The sequence below is a fragment of the Alligator sinensis genome, unplaced genomic scaffold, assembly GCF_000455745.1.
Source record: "Alligator sinensis unplaced genomic scaffold, ASM45574v1 scaffold337_1, whole genome shotgun sequence".
NCBI classification, from domain to species: domain Eukaryota; kingdom Metazoa; phylum Chordata; order Crocodylia; family Alligatoridae; genus Alligator; species Alligator sinensis.
In genome coordinates this window covers 3,475,991-3,489,676 of record NW_005841927.1, presented here as the reverse complement: position 1 = coordinate 3,489,676, position 13,686 = coordinate 3,475,991, and the positions used below count along the sequence as shown (strand labels likewise).

Genomic DNA, 13,686 nt, shown 5'->3' with positions numbered 1-13,686 from the left:
TCCCCCCCAGCCAGGGGCCCCTCCTCAGTGCCCCTCCCCCCACCATCCAGGGAGCACCCTCGGTGCCCCCCAGGGCAGCCCCCTGCAGCCCCTCCTCCTGCTGCCCCCCACCCCGTGCACCCCGCTCGCTCACCATCATAGTAATAACAGACTTTCCGCTTGGTCCCCTGCGTCAGCGCCATTTTCCTGCCTCCCGACAGCGACAGACCCTTCGCGACTCAACCGAACCTGCCCCAGGGGCCAAGGCACCCCACAACCCACCTCCCCCCGCCCCCGCGGGACAGCCGACCTATCGGGGAGGGGCTTTAACCCTTTGCTCTCGAGACGACCAATCAGAAGGTAGGGAAGGTGGAGCCAGGGGGCAGCATGGTAGGTAGGCAGCGAGGTTTCCTGGACTGTACCATTCAGAGAGCAAACGCCGTGGAAGGAACGGGCTGGCAGGACTGTACCAATCCCGGAGAAGGGGGGGTGGACGGTTCCCTTAGGAGAGGGTCTGGGTACATCGGGATGTACCATTCTACGAGAATGGCGGAGGGGGGTCAGATAGGAGTGTACCATGCCCATGGGAGAGGCAGTCAAGGCAGACCGGACTGAACCAGTTGACCCCTGCCTCCATGGCATGCTCTTTGCCTACACAGGCATCCCTTGTTACTGCTTTCCCACAATGCACTGCTGCACACCTGGTCTGGCCAGACAGCCCTGTGCCTAGGGGTCTCTGGTTACCAGGGGGTGGGTCCCGCAGTGCATTGTGGGAAAGCATTGCTGCACATCTGGTCTGGCCAGACAGCCCTGTGCCTAGGGGTCTCTGGTTACCAGGGGGTGGGTCCCGCAGTGCATTGTGGGAAAGCATTGCTGCACATCTGGCCTGGCCAGACAGCCCTGTGCCTAGGGGTCTCTGGTTACCAGGGGGTGGGTGCCACAGTGCATTGTGGGAAAGCATTGCTGCACACGGGGGGGGGGGGGGCCATGGCTCCAGCTGTGTGCTTGGGAGCAATGTGTTGAACTGGTGCCAAACAAGTCAGCCATTTTGTGGTATCTCACTCCCTGGTGTGCCCAGTGCTGCCCCACGTCCCACGCCACCCTTCAGGTGCTGGCTGCATCCTTCAGCCCCTGCCACGGGCTGAATACTCCCTTGGATCCCACCTGCCCAAGCACCCTCACTTCCACTTAGCATCAATGGCTCCCTGGCTGCAGGGCCAGCCTTGCAAACTCCCTGCCTGCCCCATGAGTCACACCAGCTCCCTGGGATGCCAGCATCGCCCGTCTGCAAATCCTAATCCTGCCGGTTCCCCTCAGCCATCCTGCCAGGTGTCACGTCTCTTGTGAAACATGAAGGGTTGCTGTGCTTAGGGCCCGATTCTGATGTGCTGAGACAACCCCTGCCCTACACCTACACAAGAGACTCAGGATCCTGGAGACTCAGACCCCAAGTAGGTTTGCTGTTGCATGATGCCCAAGCAGCAGAAGGCAGGGCCAGCTGGTCCACCATCTTTTACTCGGCATGACAGGACCCCACCCTCAGCTCTGTGCACCCCCGTGTGTGATTAGGATGTGTCGATCTTCCTTGCCACAGATCGGATGGAGCCACATCATTACTTTGTTGTTTAATGAAAGTAAAACAGCAGTACAGGGCAGGGCTTTACAATGAAATGGAGAAAGAAAAATCTTACAATGAAGATGGCTTATTCCTAAAGCAAAACTCTGGGTGGGTTTCTGGTGAGCAAGCCTTTAGTGAGACTATGCTGAAACCCTTCCCTGATGGGCCTACCTAGAGCCTCACACTCCCACCCCCACTGGTCTGGTGCCAATTCTGAGAGGGTCCAGTTCTGGATCTAACAGTGTTGTACAAATCCATCTGTAAGTATATTATAGAATGCCAGTGTCTGGGGTTTGGGGTAACCAAAGCAGTCTTGCTGGCTGGAACAGAGTCCTGTGCATCTCTGCTTCTCACTGAGTGAGACCATATACAGACATTGCACTTTTACCAGTCTAAGTGATTGGAAACCAGCCTATACCCATAACAGAAGTTCGACACACACAGACTGGTTTAAAACCAGCGGACCCCAGTCTAAGATTTGCCCTCCCCCCACATCAAAAAGCAAATGTGTTCTGTTCGCTACTGACCTAAACTACGCCGCTTACAGAAAACCACGCAACTTAGGTCACTCCCACTTCAGGTTTTTTTGAATGTCTGTACCTAGCCTGATCATCTGAGCTGCAATCAGCTCTTTTTCTTCCCAACTGTAAACTCCTTTCTCCCTTTCATAACATGGTTGAATCTGATAACTACTTTACCAAACTCTCTAAAAGGTTGATGGTGTGAACGGCGCTAGTCAGAGTCCAGCAGTGTGGTTTCAGAGTGAAGAAAGATAAGTCAGCAATGCAGAGAATGACTGCTTTGGTGACCCTGGGACCAACAGACATGGACAGTGGTGTCCTATACACCATCTTCCAGGGATCTGAGCTCTAATGTGAAGAGGTTTTGCCCCTGTTGCATTGCACAATGGGCCCTGTGTCCTTCTACAGTACCTGTGGTGAGTGCAGCTATTTGCATGCCTTGATCACAGCCCCAGCCTTGGACAGCTTCCAGTCACACAGCTGGCACATTCATGCAAAACACCTTGGCATTGATGTACCATCCATCTCCACTACAGAAAGGAATAAAAAACCACCAAAGAAATATTGCAGGGGGAACTTGGGGGTGGAAGGGACACAGGGAGTTCCACTTTGTAGCCCTTTGAGCATCTCATTGTGGAAAATCAGTGCTGAGATGGGGTCCAGCTGATCCAGTGCGATTGTTGTTGTGTTCTGAGCATTATCTGAGACTGTAAGCGAGCTGGGCCCCTATGTTATTTTCAGATCAAATTTGTGATTATGGTTGCCGAAGAGAAGTTTATAAGACTTGACAGTGCCTCTTGCTAGGAGTACACTCTCTGTATAGCATGGGTGTGTCAAGGCCTGCAGGAACGAATATGGTCTAGGCAGTGACTACCTGCATGGCCGTGTATGTGTGGTTATCTGGACAGATGCATTGTGAGTGAGCATGAGGCCAGTGTGCACATGGCACTGAGATGGGTAAAGTAGCACGTGCATACTTGCACAGGGAGTTCAGAAAGAGACCTAGCAGCATCTTGGGTCAAAACACTTGTCAGTTCAGTGCCTCCGGTCTGCTCTGAGGCAAGGTCTGCTGGCTGAGCGTGCTCCAGGAACACGCGTCTTTGCTATGGACGGAGGGATTGCTGAGGTCCTGCCAGCGTTTGCTGTGATCCAAATGCCAAGGCCCGATCTGCATAAAGTTTCTGAGGAGCTAATGCATAGGGGCTGTTCCCCTCCGCCCATCCTGACACGAGGATGCCTCCAGCCCCATCCTGTCATGGCTGCTGCTGGTACTGGCCCTCGGTGGCAGTAAAGAAGTCCTCGAGCACACTCTTCATGTACTCAAAGGTGGGACGGTCCTCTGGCCTCTCCTTCCAGCATTTCTTCATCAGTTCGTACAGCTCCTCTGGGCAGTTATCTGGCTGAGGCATTCGGTAGCCCCGCTCCAAATTCTGTATCACTTCTGGGTTCGTCATCCCTGCACATACAACACACATAACAGTCAGAAACAGCCAGGGAAGGGAGCCACTTCCATATACCGGTGCTGACCTCTGCTGGGAGTAGAGGAGCATCGGCCGGCTCCTGCAGCCAGCCACCCTGCAGTGCCTTCTGCCGAGTCTGAAACCAGGGTAACTCTTGGCCCTTGCAACCACCCCCGTGTCTTAGAGCACCTTCTGCTGGTCAGTGTGGGGGCATGGAGGTACACCCAGCCCCTGTCAGCTCCAATGTCTTTTTGATCTGACTACAGGCACAGGCTGCACTGCTGTGAAAAATCCTAACCTGGATAGGGGATCCGGCCATAGGTGATGATCTCTGTGAGGAGGATCCCAAAGGACCAGACGTCAGATTTGATGGTGAATGTACCATAATTAATAGCTTCGGGTGCCGTCCACTTAATGGGGAATTTGGCTCCTGAAAATACACAAGGAGAAAGAGGGACGGGGGATAGGAGAAGGAAGAAGGTCACTGCTGTTGCCCTAAACCCACAAAGCTGATGTGCGGGCTTGAACGCCACCAGCCCTGGCATGTCTTGCCATCACTGGGCCCTTAATGATGACTGTTCCTGCGATAGCCACCAGATAGGGCTCTAGTCTCAGACTGATGTGAATTACTGGGCAGGCTTCCTGCAACTGATGCCAAGCACAGCATCCCCTCTGCTCCAGAGAACGTATTAGAAATGTCTCTAGCTGCTGCTTTCACAGGTCTGAGGGGGCCTCCGTTTCTCCTAGCCCCAGCCCTAGATATTCCTTTCACTAATTTCTATGTCCCTTTCTGCAGAAAGCAGCAGTCCCACTGTCACGTGCCCCACCTCAAAGTCCCTCCTGCCCCATGCTAGGGGAGGCTGTCTTTCCCTCTGATCCTTCAGGGATGCCCTCTTAGGCCTGGGTTACCTCTGTACCTAGCACAGTGATTCTCAAACAGGGTGCTGCAGCACCCTGGGGTGCCTTGAGATCCATTCAGGGGTGCCACAGAGTGCCATACCATGCTAGGTGTGCAAACAGGATTCACAAGATAAACCCAGAGATTTCTCCAGTGGAAAAGGCACTCTGACCTGTTGTGGTCTTCCTGGATTCTTGGCAACAAAAGAATTGCTCTGTTTGGGGTTTTTTCCTGCAGTCAAAAATCAAGTGATTTTTGCCCCCTAGCCCCCGCTGGCATAACAAGGAGTAATGGGCACAAGTTGATGGAGAGCAGGTACAGATTGGACATCCGGAAAAACTACTTCACAGTTAGGGCGGCTAGGAGCTGGAACCAACTTCCAAGGGAGGTGGTGCTGGCCCCTACCCTGGGGATCTTTAAGAAGAGGCTGGATACTTACCTGGCTGGACTCATTTGAGTCCCGTTTTTGTTTTTAGGGTGAGTTTTTTTTGGGTTGTTCTCCCACCCTGGTGGGGGGTCGGGCTAGAAGATCTATTAGGTCCCTTCCGACCCTGAAACTATGAAACTATGAAACTATGAAAGTGAAAACTAAGAGCAAAAGGTGCCTTAAGTCTAACAAGGGGTGCCTTGAGCGCAGCCCCCTGCCCATTATGGCCTCGCTCCCTGCTCTGGGGGCAGAAGTGACACCAGCCTGTTCCTATGAGAACTAGGCAGGTGATGCTCTCCCAGGTCACAGGCAGCAGTGCATGGGGCTTGGGGTCTTGGGATGGCGCAGTTTGCCTCTGCAGGCCCCAGCTGCCCGGCTCAGGTCGACTCTGCAACTTCCTGTGCAGCCAGGGCCCAAGCAGAGCTGCAAAGAGCTCAGACTCAGAGGGGTGGCTGGCTGGCTGTGGTGGGCTCCCACTTCCTGACGGGGCTGGGCTGTTACATCTAGCTGACACCAAGCCAGAGGCTGTGGGCGTCTGTTACTGAGCCTGTAGCATGGCCTCTGCACTGCTGTTTACCCCTGCAGGAGAGAACGACACACCGAGGTGTTAGACCAGCATCCTGCTGTGAGCTAGTTTCCAAAGCCAGATGTGAAGGGTGAGTGTTGGTACAACCTGTCTTCTCTGCAGGGCACCCAAGAGCAGGGATCAGACCCTTCCAGCACAAAGGAGCCCACTGAAATGCAGCCCCACTGAAATGTAGCCCTCTCCTGGGGTGTGGGGGGCAACAATTTTGAGGAAAGCCTAGGCTCAAGAAATGCTCTGGGGGCTTTATCATCCATACCGGGGCTGAATGATCCACACAAGGTAAACAGCACAAGGCTCAATGCAGTGGCAGCCTTAGGGGAGGGCATACCGGGCAACTGCCCCCAAAATTTTGCAACAAATGTCCAACTCATTTATAGGTCATCAGAATAAAGCCTTTAAGGGGACTCAAATGACTCTCTTGCCCAAGGCCCCAACAACCCTAAAGCCACCACTGCTCAATGGCTGTATCCACCCCATAGGGTGACACTCTGGGAGAGAGGAACTTAGAATTAGCTGGCAGACGCACCCTCCCTGGCAGTGTACTCGTTGTCCTCTATGAGCCGAGCTAGCCCAAAGTCGGCGATCTTGCAGCAGAGGGTCTCTGACACCAGGATGTTGGCAGCTCGCAGGTCGCGGTGGATGTAATTCTTTGCCTCAATGAAAGCCATTCCCTCGGCGATCTGTGCATGGGGCAGCAGGAGGGGGAGTTACTCGGTCCCAATCCTACTGGTCACGCTCTCTTCATTCCCCCCCTCCCCACCCCTGACTTCCCCCTCTGCAGATGTCAGGATTGGGAGCTGTAGCAGTGAGTGAGTGCCCAGGTGAGGTCTGGAGAGGACAGGTCTCTGCTGGGGAAACTCCCATGCCTTTATTTGGCACTCGGATGGAGACCCCTAGCCAACACTCACTCCCCATGCCCAATAGGATGGTCTCTGCCTGTGTGCACCTGACTTACCCCCATCCCTGCCAGGGGCCATTCCAGCCCTTCCCCTCCTCACCTGTGCTGCCATATCCAGCAGCTTGTTGACTGTCAGTTTTACTCCTTCGGAGGTTTTGAGGAAATCCACCAGGCTTCCTGCAAAAGAACCCACCCTGGTCAGACCCAGCCCAGCTCCAAGTGCAGTCGGCTTTGAACCCGGCTCCTTCCCCCCGGGGGAGTCAGCTCTGGACTGGCCCTAGCCTTGGCCTCTGCGTAGACAGTCTTAATCCATCAGGAGGAGGTGCCCTCGATTCTCAAAGTTTATACTGCATGCAAACCCACAGAGTCCATTTGGCCAGCTGGATGCAGTAAGATGCAGGGGTGGGTTTTCCCAGGCCTTTCAGTGCCGACAGGGCTGGTCCAGGTTGGGTTGTGTCCTGAGGATTGAGGTGGGGGGGAGGTTCCTGTTTCCTTTGCTAGGTTTAGTCATATGATTTCACTTCTGAACCCAGGGCTTTTCTCCAAGTGTCTCTGCACAACCACTTCCCATACTCAACTCATGCCCATGAGCCCCCTGCAATGAAAACCCCTGATATGATGACAAACAAGATGCCCCTAGGCATCCTATCAGCATTTGCCAAGAAGGGCAAAGATCCACATACCCCCAAAACCCTATAAAATAACTGTCTACTCCCTGGCCCCATGTACAGACCACCCTATCAGTCTCAAGGGCCATGATCCTGGCTATTACACTCCATGCCTACAAATGAACCAGAATAGTCCTATCGCTGGCAGGCTGGCTGGCTTGGATCCAGTCGGCCTTTCTGCTCAGGGCTGTTAGCCGCAGCCAAACATAACAGACACAGGCACATTTCCTCTGGCTGAGCTGCCAGCTTTCAGAGGAAGAGAGCCGGCCACTGCCTTCACAGCTCCGTGACACAGGAGACAGGGGCGGAAGTGCTGTTCTCAACCCTTATGATAGCTCTTTGTCCTTCCTGCTAAGCAGTCCCAGAATCAGGGTCTCGCCTGCCATGGCACTGCTGCCAAGAAGATCACAGCTCCTTAGCAAGGAGGAGTGAGCCAGGCTGACCTGTGTGTAGACCTCACCACTGCCCAGGAAAAGGGATCCAGCCCACCGCCCTCCATCTCAATCAAGATTAGCCTGGGCAGCTCCACCTCCTCTGGATAACAGGGGTTCACATCCTGAACCATTGCTTCTGGCACTCGGAGGAGCCAAAGGCAACCAAAGGTTGCATGAGAGACAATAGGCAGTGCTTGCCAGAAACTGGAAAAGCCCTGAGCCCCAGGTGGAGTTTCCTGTGCTCGGGGTGATAATAGGGGAGGGGGAAGTTCCAACAACTTTCCAAGCCCAAATATATCTCTGAAACACCTTGGGGCTAAAGCTAGCCATAACCTCCAGCCCTACTGCCCTGCATCTGGAGCCTCCTCCACCCCAGCCTGCTCTGCAAACCCCTAATGACTAAATCCAAGCCCTGCCTCATCCCCAACCAAATAAGGCCAGATACCACTGGGGAAACTAAGATGCTGGGCAGCAAAGGGGCTTATCCAAGGTGACCCGGTGAGTACAGAGCAAGAGCAGAAGCCAAGGTGGGTGTCTGAGCCTAGTTCTCTGCTCCCAGACCATCTCTCCTCCCTGATCAGGAGTCACTCAGTGAAGCAGCCTTTTTTGCAGGAATCACTGAGCTGCTGGGATGCCAGGGGAGTTGAGCAAGAGCTTTCAGACTGCCTCCCCTCTTCCTATGCGTGCAAACCCAAAGGGAGGGGCAGATGCCTCTGGATGTGCCCATGGCTCCTTTCCTGCCTCCTCTAGGTAGTATGTGGTTTTTACTCTTGCACCAATGAAGGTCTCTGCACAAAGCAGAAGACAAGCAAGGAGCCATCAGTGTTGGAGGGGTCCTTTCTCAGTGATATAACTGGTGATTGTCCCCTCACCAATTGCAGCCCCTCAATGCACCAGGCTGGGCCTGGCTCCCTGCCCCCTCTGCTTACTCCTATGCCCTAAGCAAGGAGGGCAGGGCAGTTCCCAGCAGGCTCACCTTTCTCCATGTACTCCGTGATGATGTAAATGGGCTCCTGAGTCACCACCGCGTACAGCCGCACCAGCCGGGGGTGCTGCAGGTTCTTCATGAGGTTGGCTTCAGCCAGGAAGGCACTGGGGGACATGCTGCCTTGCTTCAAATTCTTAATGGCCACTTTGGTGTGACCATTATAGTAACCTGTAGAGAGACAGGGCGGGGGCAAGAAGGGGAGAGGACACACATGTTACACCAGTCAGGAGATGGCAGGATTCTGTCACTGTGATCCTGCATGGCGCTGCTGGGTGGAAGAACCTCTGCTGGCCATGGGCACTGCTGGGAGGAAGCTCACAGCAGGAGAGAACTGAGCAGGCCATTGCCATGAAGGAGTCCCCAGCAGCAGAAACCCGAGGCCTAGCCCATCACTGGTGTGGCTCTGCTGCCTTGTCCTGCCTCGAGGGCATGAGAGAGATGTTTGAAGCTGCAGCAACTAGTCTATGCCACCTGGCCTGTGTCCAACGGAGGAGAGGGCAAGTCCAAAGCAGCTGGCAACAGTCGGGCACTGCATGCAAGACATCAGCCTCAGCTCCTACCTGGGGGGTATTCCTAGCCCCATCTCAAACCAGGATGGGGGACTTGGTTTGTGGTCCTCAGTCAACAAGAAAGAAGAACCTGCCAGCAATCGACCTCTAACCCCTCCCTGTGCCAAGCCCCAGACTTTGGCCTGGGAGAGCAAGGGGAGCAATGCCCAGCCCTAGTCCGAAAATTGCCTCTGCCCATCTCTGCCAGGGTGCCCCAGCCTCACCGCCTCCTGCTGCAGCATGAGCAGTGTTGTAGCCAGGCTGGGCAGCCCAGCAGAGCTCCTGGCTCCCCAGTGCTAGACCTGGAAAGCCTTGCTCCAGGCATCTGGGGCAGGGTGCCAGGGCAAGATGGGATTCAGGCACCTTCCCCCCCACCCCTCCAGCTGCCGCAGTGCTGGGTGGTTTTGCAGCTTGTTCTCTTCTTTCTCACAGTACAGGGCAAAGGCACAGCAGTCAGAGCTGTCTCTAGGCACCCTCGCTGTTCCCAGCTGTCAGAGCAACAACCACAACAAGGGCCTTTCTGGGGCAGAGAGGATGCTTATCATCATGGCACAAAACTGCCAGCAGCTTGCACAGCACAAAGGGTGCGGGCAGTTAGAACAGCAGGCCCCAGAGCCATGAGCTCTCTGCACCTCCAAAGACAAAGGGAGCATTAGGGCTCAGGGCTGGGTGCAAGCCGAAGGGCACTGGATTCCCAGGGCAACAGGCTGGGGCAGCAAGGGGAGAACATGGGGAAACACTGAGCCTGTTACTCAACTGGGCTGGAGTGGTGTGTGGGGAAGAAGTGGCATGAAGCCATGTCTGTATCCTGGGTAATGCTGGGTCTGCTCAGTCCCGGTCCAAGCGAGCAGCCCCTGGACTGCTCTGCCCAGTGCTGTGCTTCCATGTGGTCCCTAGGGAAGCAAGAATGGATGCCAGCCATACCCCCCTTCCACCTCGTATGCATGGCTCTACATTAGGAGCCCGATTCAGTTCTGCATCAGCCGGGGGCTATTTTCCCCTATCCCGTTTCATCCGGGAGCGGCACAAGGCAATCTTAGTGCAACCAAGTGTGGGCGAGTCCGTGATGACGAGGAAAAGTTCTGCAGGGGCATATTGACCCAGGGCCCAGTCAGAGCATGTCAGCTCCAGCTCTATTTTGGGGCTGGGCAGCCACGTGGTTTTCCTTCTGTGTTATTCCCTGAGCAATACTGGCAGACAGGATGGGCCAAAGGGAGAGGGAGGAGGAGGGAGGTTTGCTTATCTCGCTAAACTGGGGGTAAGGATGGAAAGAAAGGAACGTGGCAGAAGCAAGTGGGGGGGTGAATTCACTACCTCCCAGCAGCACCCCCACGCAGGCAGCTGTGGCTGAGTCACATCAGGCAGCCGGTGTCTGAGGCAGCCTCTTTTGTTGGTGAGAAGTCAAAGCAAATGAGACCAGACACCTGGGCTGGGGCTTGACAGCCAATTCTTTTGGAAGCATCTCACCCCCTCCGAGATGCACGCATGCACATACACAGCTTTGCCCAGCTGGTCCCTGCCCTCGATTCTTGCAAAGAGCTGGTGCAAATGTAGCCAGGGGAGAGGCTTGCAAGCTGGGCTCTGCAGGGAATTCAGAACCCAAGGCTTGTCCTGGGGAGAGGTTTTATCCCTGGTGCAGGCATACCACAGGCCAGCAACCTTCCTACCAGCCTCCTGCCCCGGACAGATGCCCCCTCGGGGCCCCCGCACCAATGCATTCAGTCCCCGCTGGTGTTGCCCCCACAAGGGCTGCGATTCTCCCCCGTCACTGTGCGAAGCAGCACTGCCCTGGCCGGGTCTCACCCTCTGCACCCGACTATAAACAACACCGTGAGTCACTGGGGAGCCGGATGGGGAAGGGTGGGGTGGGTAGCACCATTTGCAAGGGGATTTTCACAGCACAGACTTCTGCCCTGCCGGAAGAGATGCTGCCATCCTCATGCCACGTGGGGCCTCAAAGAGCCCCCTTGAGGGGAATGATGGCAGTTCCCACAGATCTAGGCTGATGTAGACCCAGCAACCCAGCCGTGAAAGGGCCAGATATGGAGCCTCTGAGCCCAGCCCACCCTACTTGTGTCCAGAAGGTTAGACTCATGCATCAAACCCAACGTCTCCACAGCACCAGGGCTGCTTTGAACATCTGGCTACCTCTCTACTGGTACTGTCCTGAACATGATGTCTGTCCTAACTCCCTCTGGCATCCCTCTCACTTCCTGCCTTATACCCCTGGGGAGAAGGGTTCCCTAAACACAGCCCTGCCCCAAAGCCCAGCTCTCTCCCCTTCTCTGGCTGCATTATCCACAGCCCTGCAGGGAACTTCCTCCCAGGGACAGAAATACCAGCAGAGGAGCAGAGTCAGCAATAGGGCTGCCCTAAGGAACCACAAGCACGTGGCTTGCTGTATGTGGGAGGAAGCCGTGGCAGAAGGCCAGAAAAGGCAGAGCTTGCTCCTTCAGGCCTTTCCTTGCCATTGCTGATATATTGTATTAACCCCACAGCCATGCCAGAGTGCCCCATGCAATAGCAAGGAAGGAAGCCAGGTCTCATGGGGCCAAGAGCCCGTTTGAGCTAGAGGAGAATCTCCATTTGCTGCCGGCTGTCGAGGGCCCAGGACTCGCAGTTGATCCAGTCTGCTTCGTTCTAGCCAAGGGCAGTGGGGCCCCTATGCACTCAGGGGTGGCAAATTATTTGGCCTGGAGAGCCACTGAAGGACTTCTGGTGAGCTGTTGTGGGCTGGGGGAGGCGGTGAAGAGTACTGACCCAGCCCACCACAGTGAGGGGGAATGGGAAACGCAGTTGATCTTATTGGGCCCCAGGCCCATCCGCCCCGCACCCACCATGGCGGTGCCGGACAGAACAGGTGAGCAAGGCCTCCATGGAAACTGGCCTAGGATCCCTGCAGGCAAGGCATGATCCGCCAGGCAGGCAGGATGGGGCTGCAGGCAGGTAGGGAACAGCATCCGGGAGCAGGACAGGGAGGGCAGTGACCGCATGGGCCCCAGGGCAGAGCCACGATCCACTCCCTGCATGTCCCTGCAATGGGCACCAGTTCTGCAGGCTGGAGCAGGGTGGGGGCAGATCACAGCTCTGCCCATGCCCCAGCCCTGCGCTGTGACTACCTGCAATTGTGATCTTGGCCCCTGCCCTGCCCGTCCCACTCCCAAACACTGCTTCCCACCCACCCCTGGCCCTATCCCATCTGCCTAGCCTCCCATGCCTGGGCTGAGCAGGGCCAAGGGACCCACCTCAGGGCAGATACAATCCTTTGGTGTGGTGGATCCAGCTCACGGGCCATATTTTGCTCACCCCTGCACTAGGTGGTTAGTCACTGTATTAAACAGATCTCCCCATGCAGCAAGGGTCCAGCAACCATCTCATGCTGGGGGAGGCAGGGTTCCATCCTTGCTGTTGTTCCTGCGACCGCTTCCCCATGCTGCAGCTGATGTATCCTATAGGTGCCTTCCTGGAGCCTGCCAGCACCAAGCCTAAGTGCAAGCTGCTCAAGGACCCTTGGGAGGTAAACCCAAAGCTGCTGTGGCACCCACAACCCAAACCCACAGCAGCCCCCTCTGCCTATTACTCACCCATCCAGACCTCTCCAAATTGCCCTGCTCCCAGCCTCTCCACCAGCTTGAGTGTCTCCCGGGGAACTTCCCATTCATCTTGCCACCAGGGCTTCTGCGGCTTCTGGGTCTGGCAGGGCTTGCCGAGGCGGGTGCACAGGCCATCGGTGTTACCTGTAGGACAGGGAAGGGCAAGGAGGAGCAGATCAAGGGATAAATATGAACTTTGACTGAATGGCAGGGAGCAGGGGGATGGACCAGAGTGGACAAAAGGACCACAGATATTCTCTGCCTACAGGGTCCCAAGCCTTACGTGTGTAATGCTCCACAAGCTCATGCAGGCTGCCAAAGGTGATGCGGGGGGAGATGTAGTACCCCCCATTGTCCATGTTTCGGATCTTGTAGTGCTTCACCATCTCCCCCTGGTTTTGGTCGAAATCTCTCACTGACAGGGAATAGGAACCTGGTGACAGAACACAAGGAATGAGTCCACTAGGAGACAGGGGGTGTCTCCTTTTCTCCCTTTGAAGACTGCTGACCCCACAGCCCTTGCAACCTCCTCCAGGGGCACTAGCCCTAATACCAACATGCCACCAGAAGTGACATCTCTTTGGGCCAGTGCTGAGTCCCAGGGACCTTGCAGGTAATCAGAAACTCCTTGGCAAGGCAAACCCAAGGTTGCCATGGTACCTACAACCAGGAGCCCAAAGTCAGTCCCTGCCCATTGGTGTGACCCACTGCTCACCCATGGAGATCAGCTTTTGTGATGCTCCTAACAAAGGTGGAATTCAGCAAAGTGTCACATTTAAGGACTGAGCTCTGGGTGAAGAAACTTGTTAACACCTCCAGTCCAAACAGCCAGCCATAGGTCTAGGTAGCTTGCTGGATTACTCTCAGCTTGGGCCAGGGGTGGCACAGGTCAATCTGACCTATACATGCTGGCCGCTAGGGCTCAAATCCTGCAAGGCTGGTAGCACACAGGTAGAGGGGAAGGTGCTCTACATCAGCAGTGCTCCGGACACAGTTACCTTTGGTGGATTCACTCTCCCGAATCAGGAAGGAGCCGTGGGTGTTCCCAGAAGCCAGGAGCTGCCTCTC

The 13,686-nt window shown here is 55.5% G+C and overlaps 2 protein-coding genes across 5 annotated transcripts in view; both read right to left on the bottom strand.

Annotated features, from left to right (window-relative positions):
• The window catches only part of HDAC1 (histone deacetylase 1), an 81,187-nt gene extending 80,796 nt beyond the window's left edge, over window positions 1–391 (bottom strand). For 3 of the 4 annotated variants that reach the window (XR_003092993.1, XR_003092992.1, XM_025198703.1), the window contains exon 1: window positions 134–182. Coding sequence is in view for 2 of the 4 variants with exons in the window: in XM_025198703.1 (XP_025054488.1) it covers window positions 134–182 (49 nt within the window). In the remaining 2 variants the exon portion in view is untranslated. Of the gene's footprint in view, window positions 1–133 lie in introns of all 4 variants that reach the window. The other variant, XM_025198704.1, reaches the window with a different exon arrangement.
• A 1,217-nt stretch (window positions 392–1,608) lies between these two features.
• LCK (LCK proto-oncogene, Src family tyrosine kinase) overlaps window positions 1,609–13,686 on the bottom strand; it is a 24,393-nt gene continuing 12,315 nt past the window's right edge. The window contains exons 7-14 of the mRNA XM_006019347.3: window positions 13,617–13,686; window positions 12,902–13,051; window positions 12,610–12,762; window positions 8,466–8,645; window positions 6,488–6,564; window positions 6,016–6,169; window positions 3,877–4,008; window positions 1,609–3,574 (exon numbers count right to left, since the gene is read on the bottom strand). The exon at window positions 13,617–13,686 is cut by the window's right edge and continues 1 nt beyond it. Of these exons, the coding sequence (XP_006019409.1) occupies window positions 3,372–3,574; window positions 3,877–4,008; window positions 6,016–6,169; window positions 6,488–6,564; window positions 8,466–8,645; window positions 12,610–12,762; window positions 12,902–13,051; window positions 13,617–13,686 (1,119 nt within the window). The 3' untranslated portion in view covers window positions 1,609–3,371. The remainder of the gene's footprint in view (window positions 3,575–3,876; window positions 4,009–6,015; window positions 6,170–6,487; window positions 6,565–8,465; window positions 8,646–12,609; window positions 12,763–12,901; window positions 13,052–13,616) is intronic.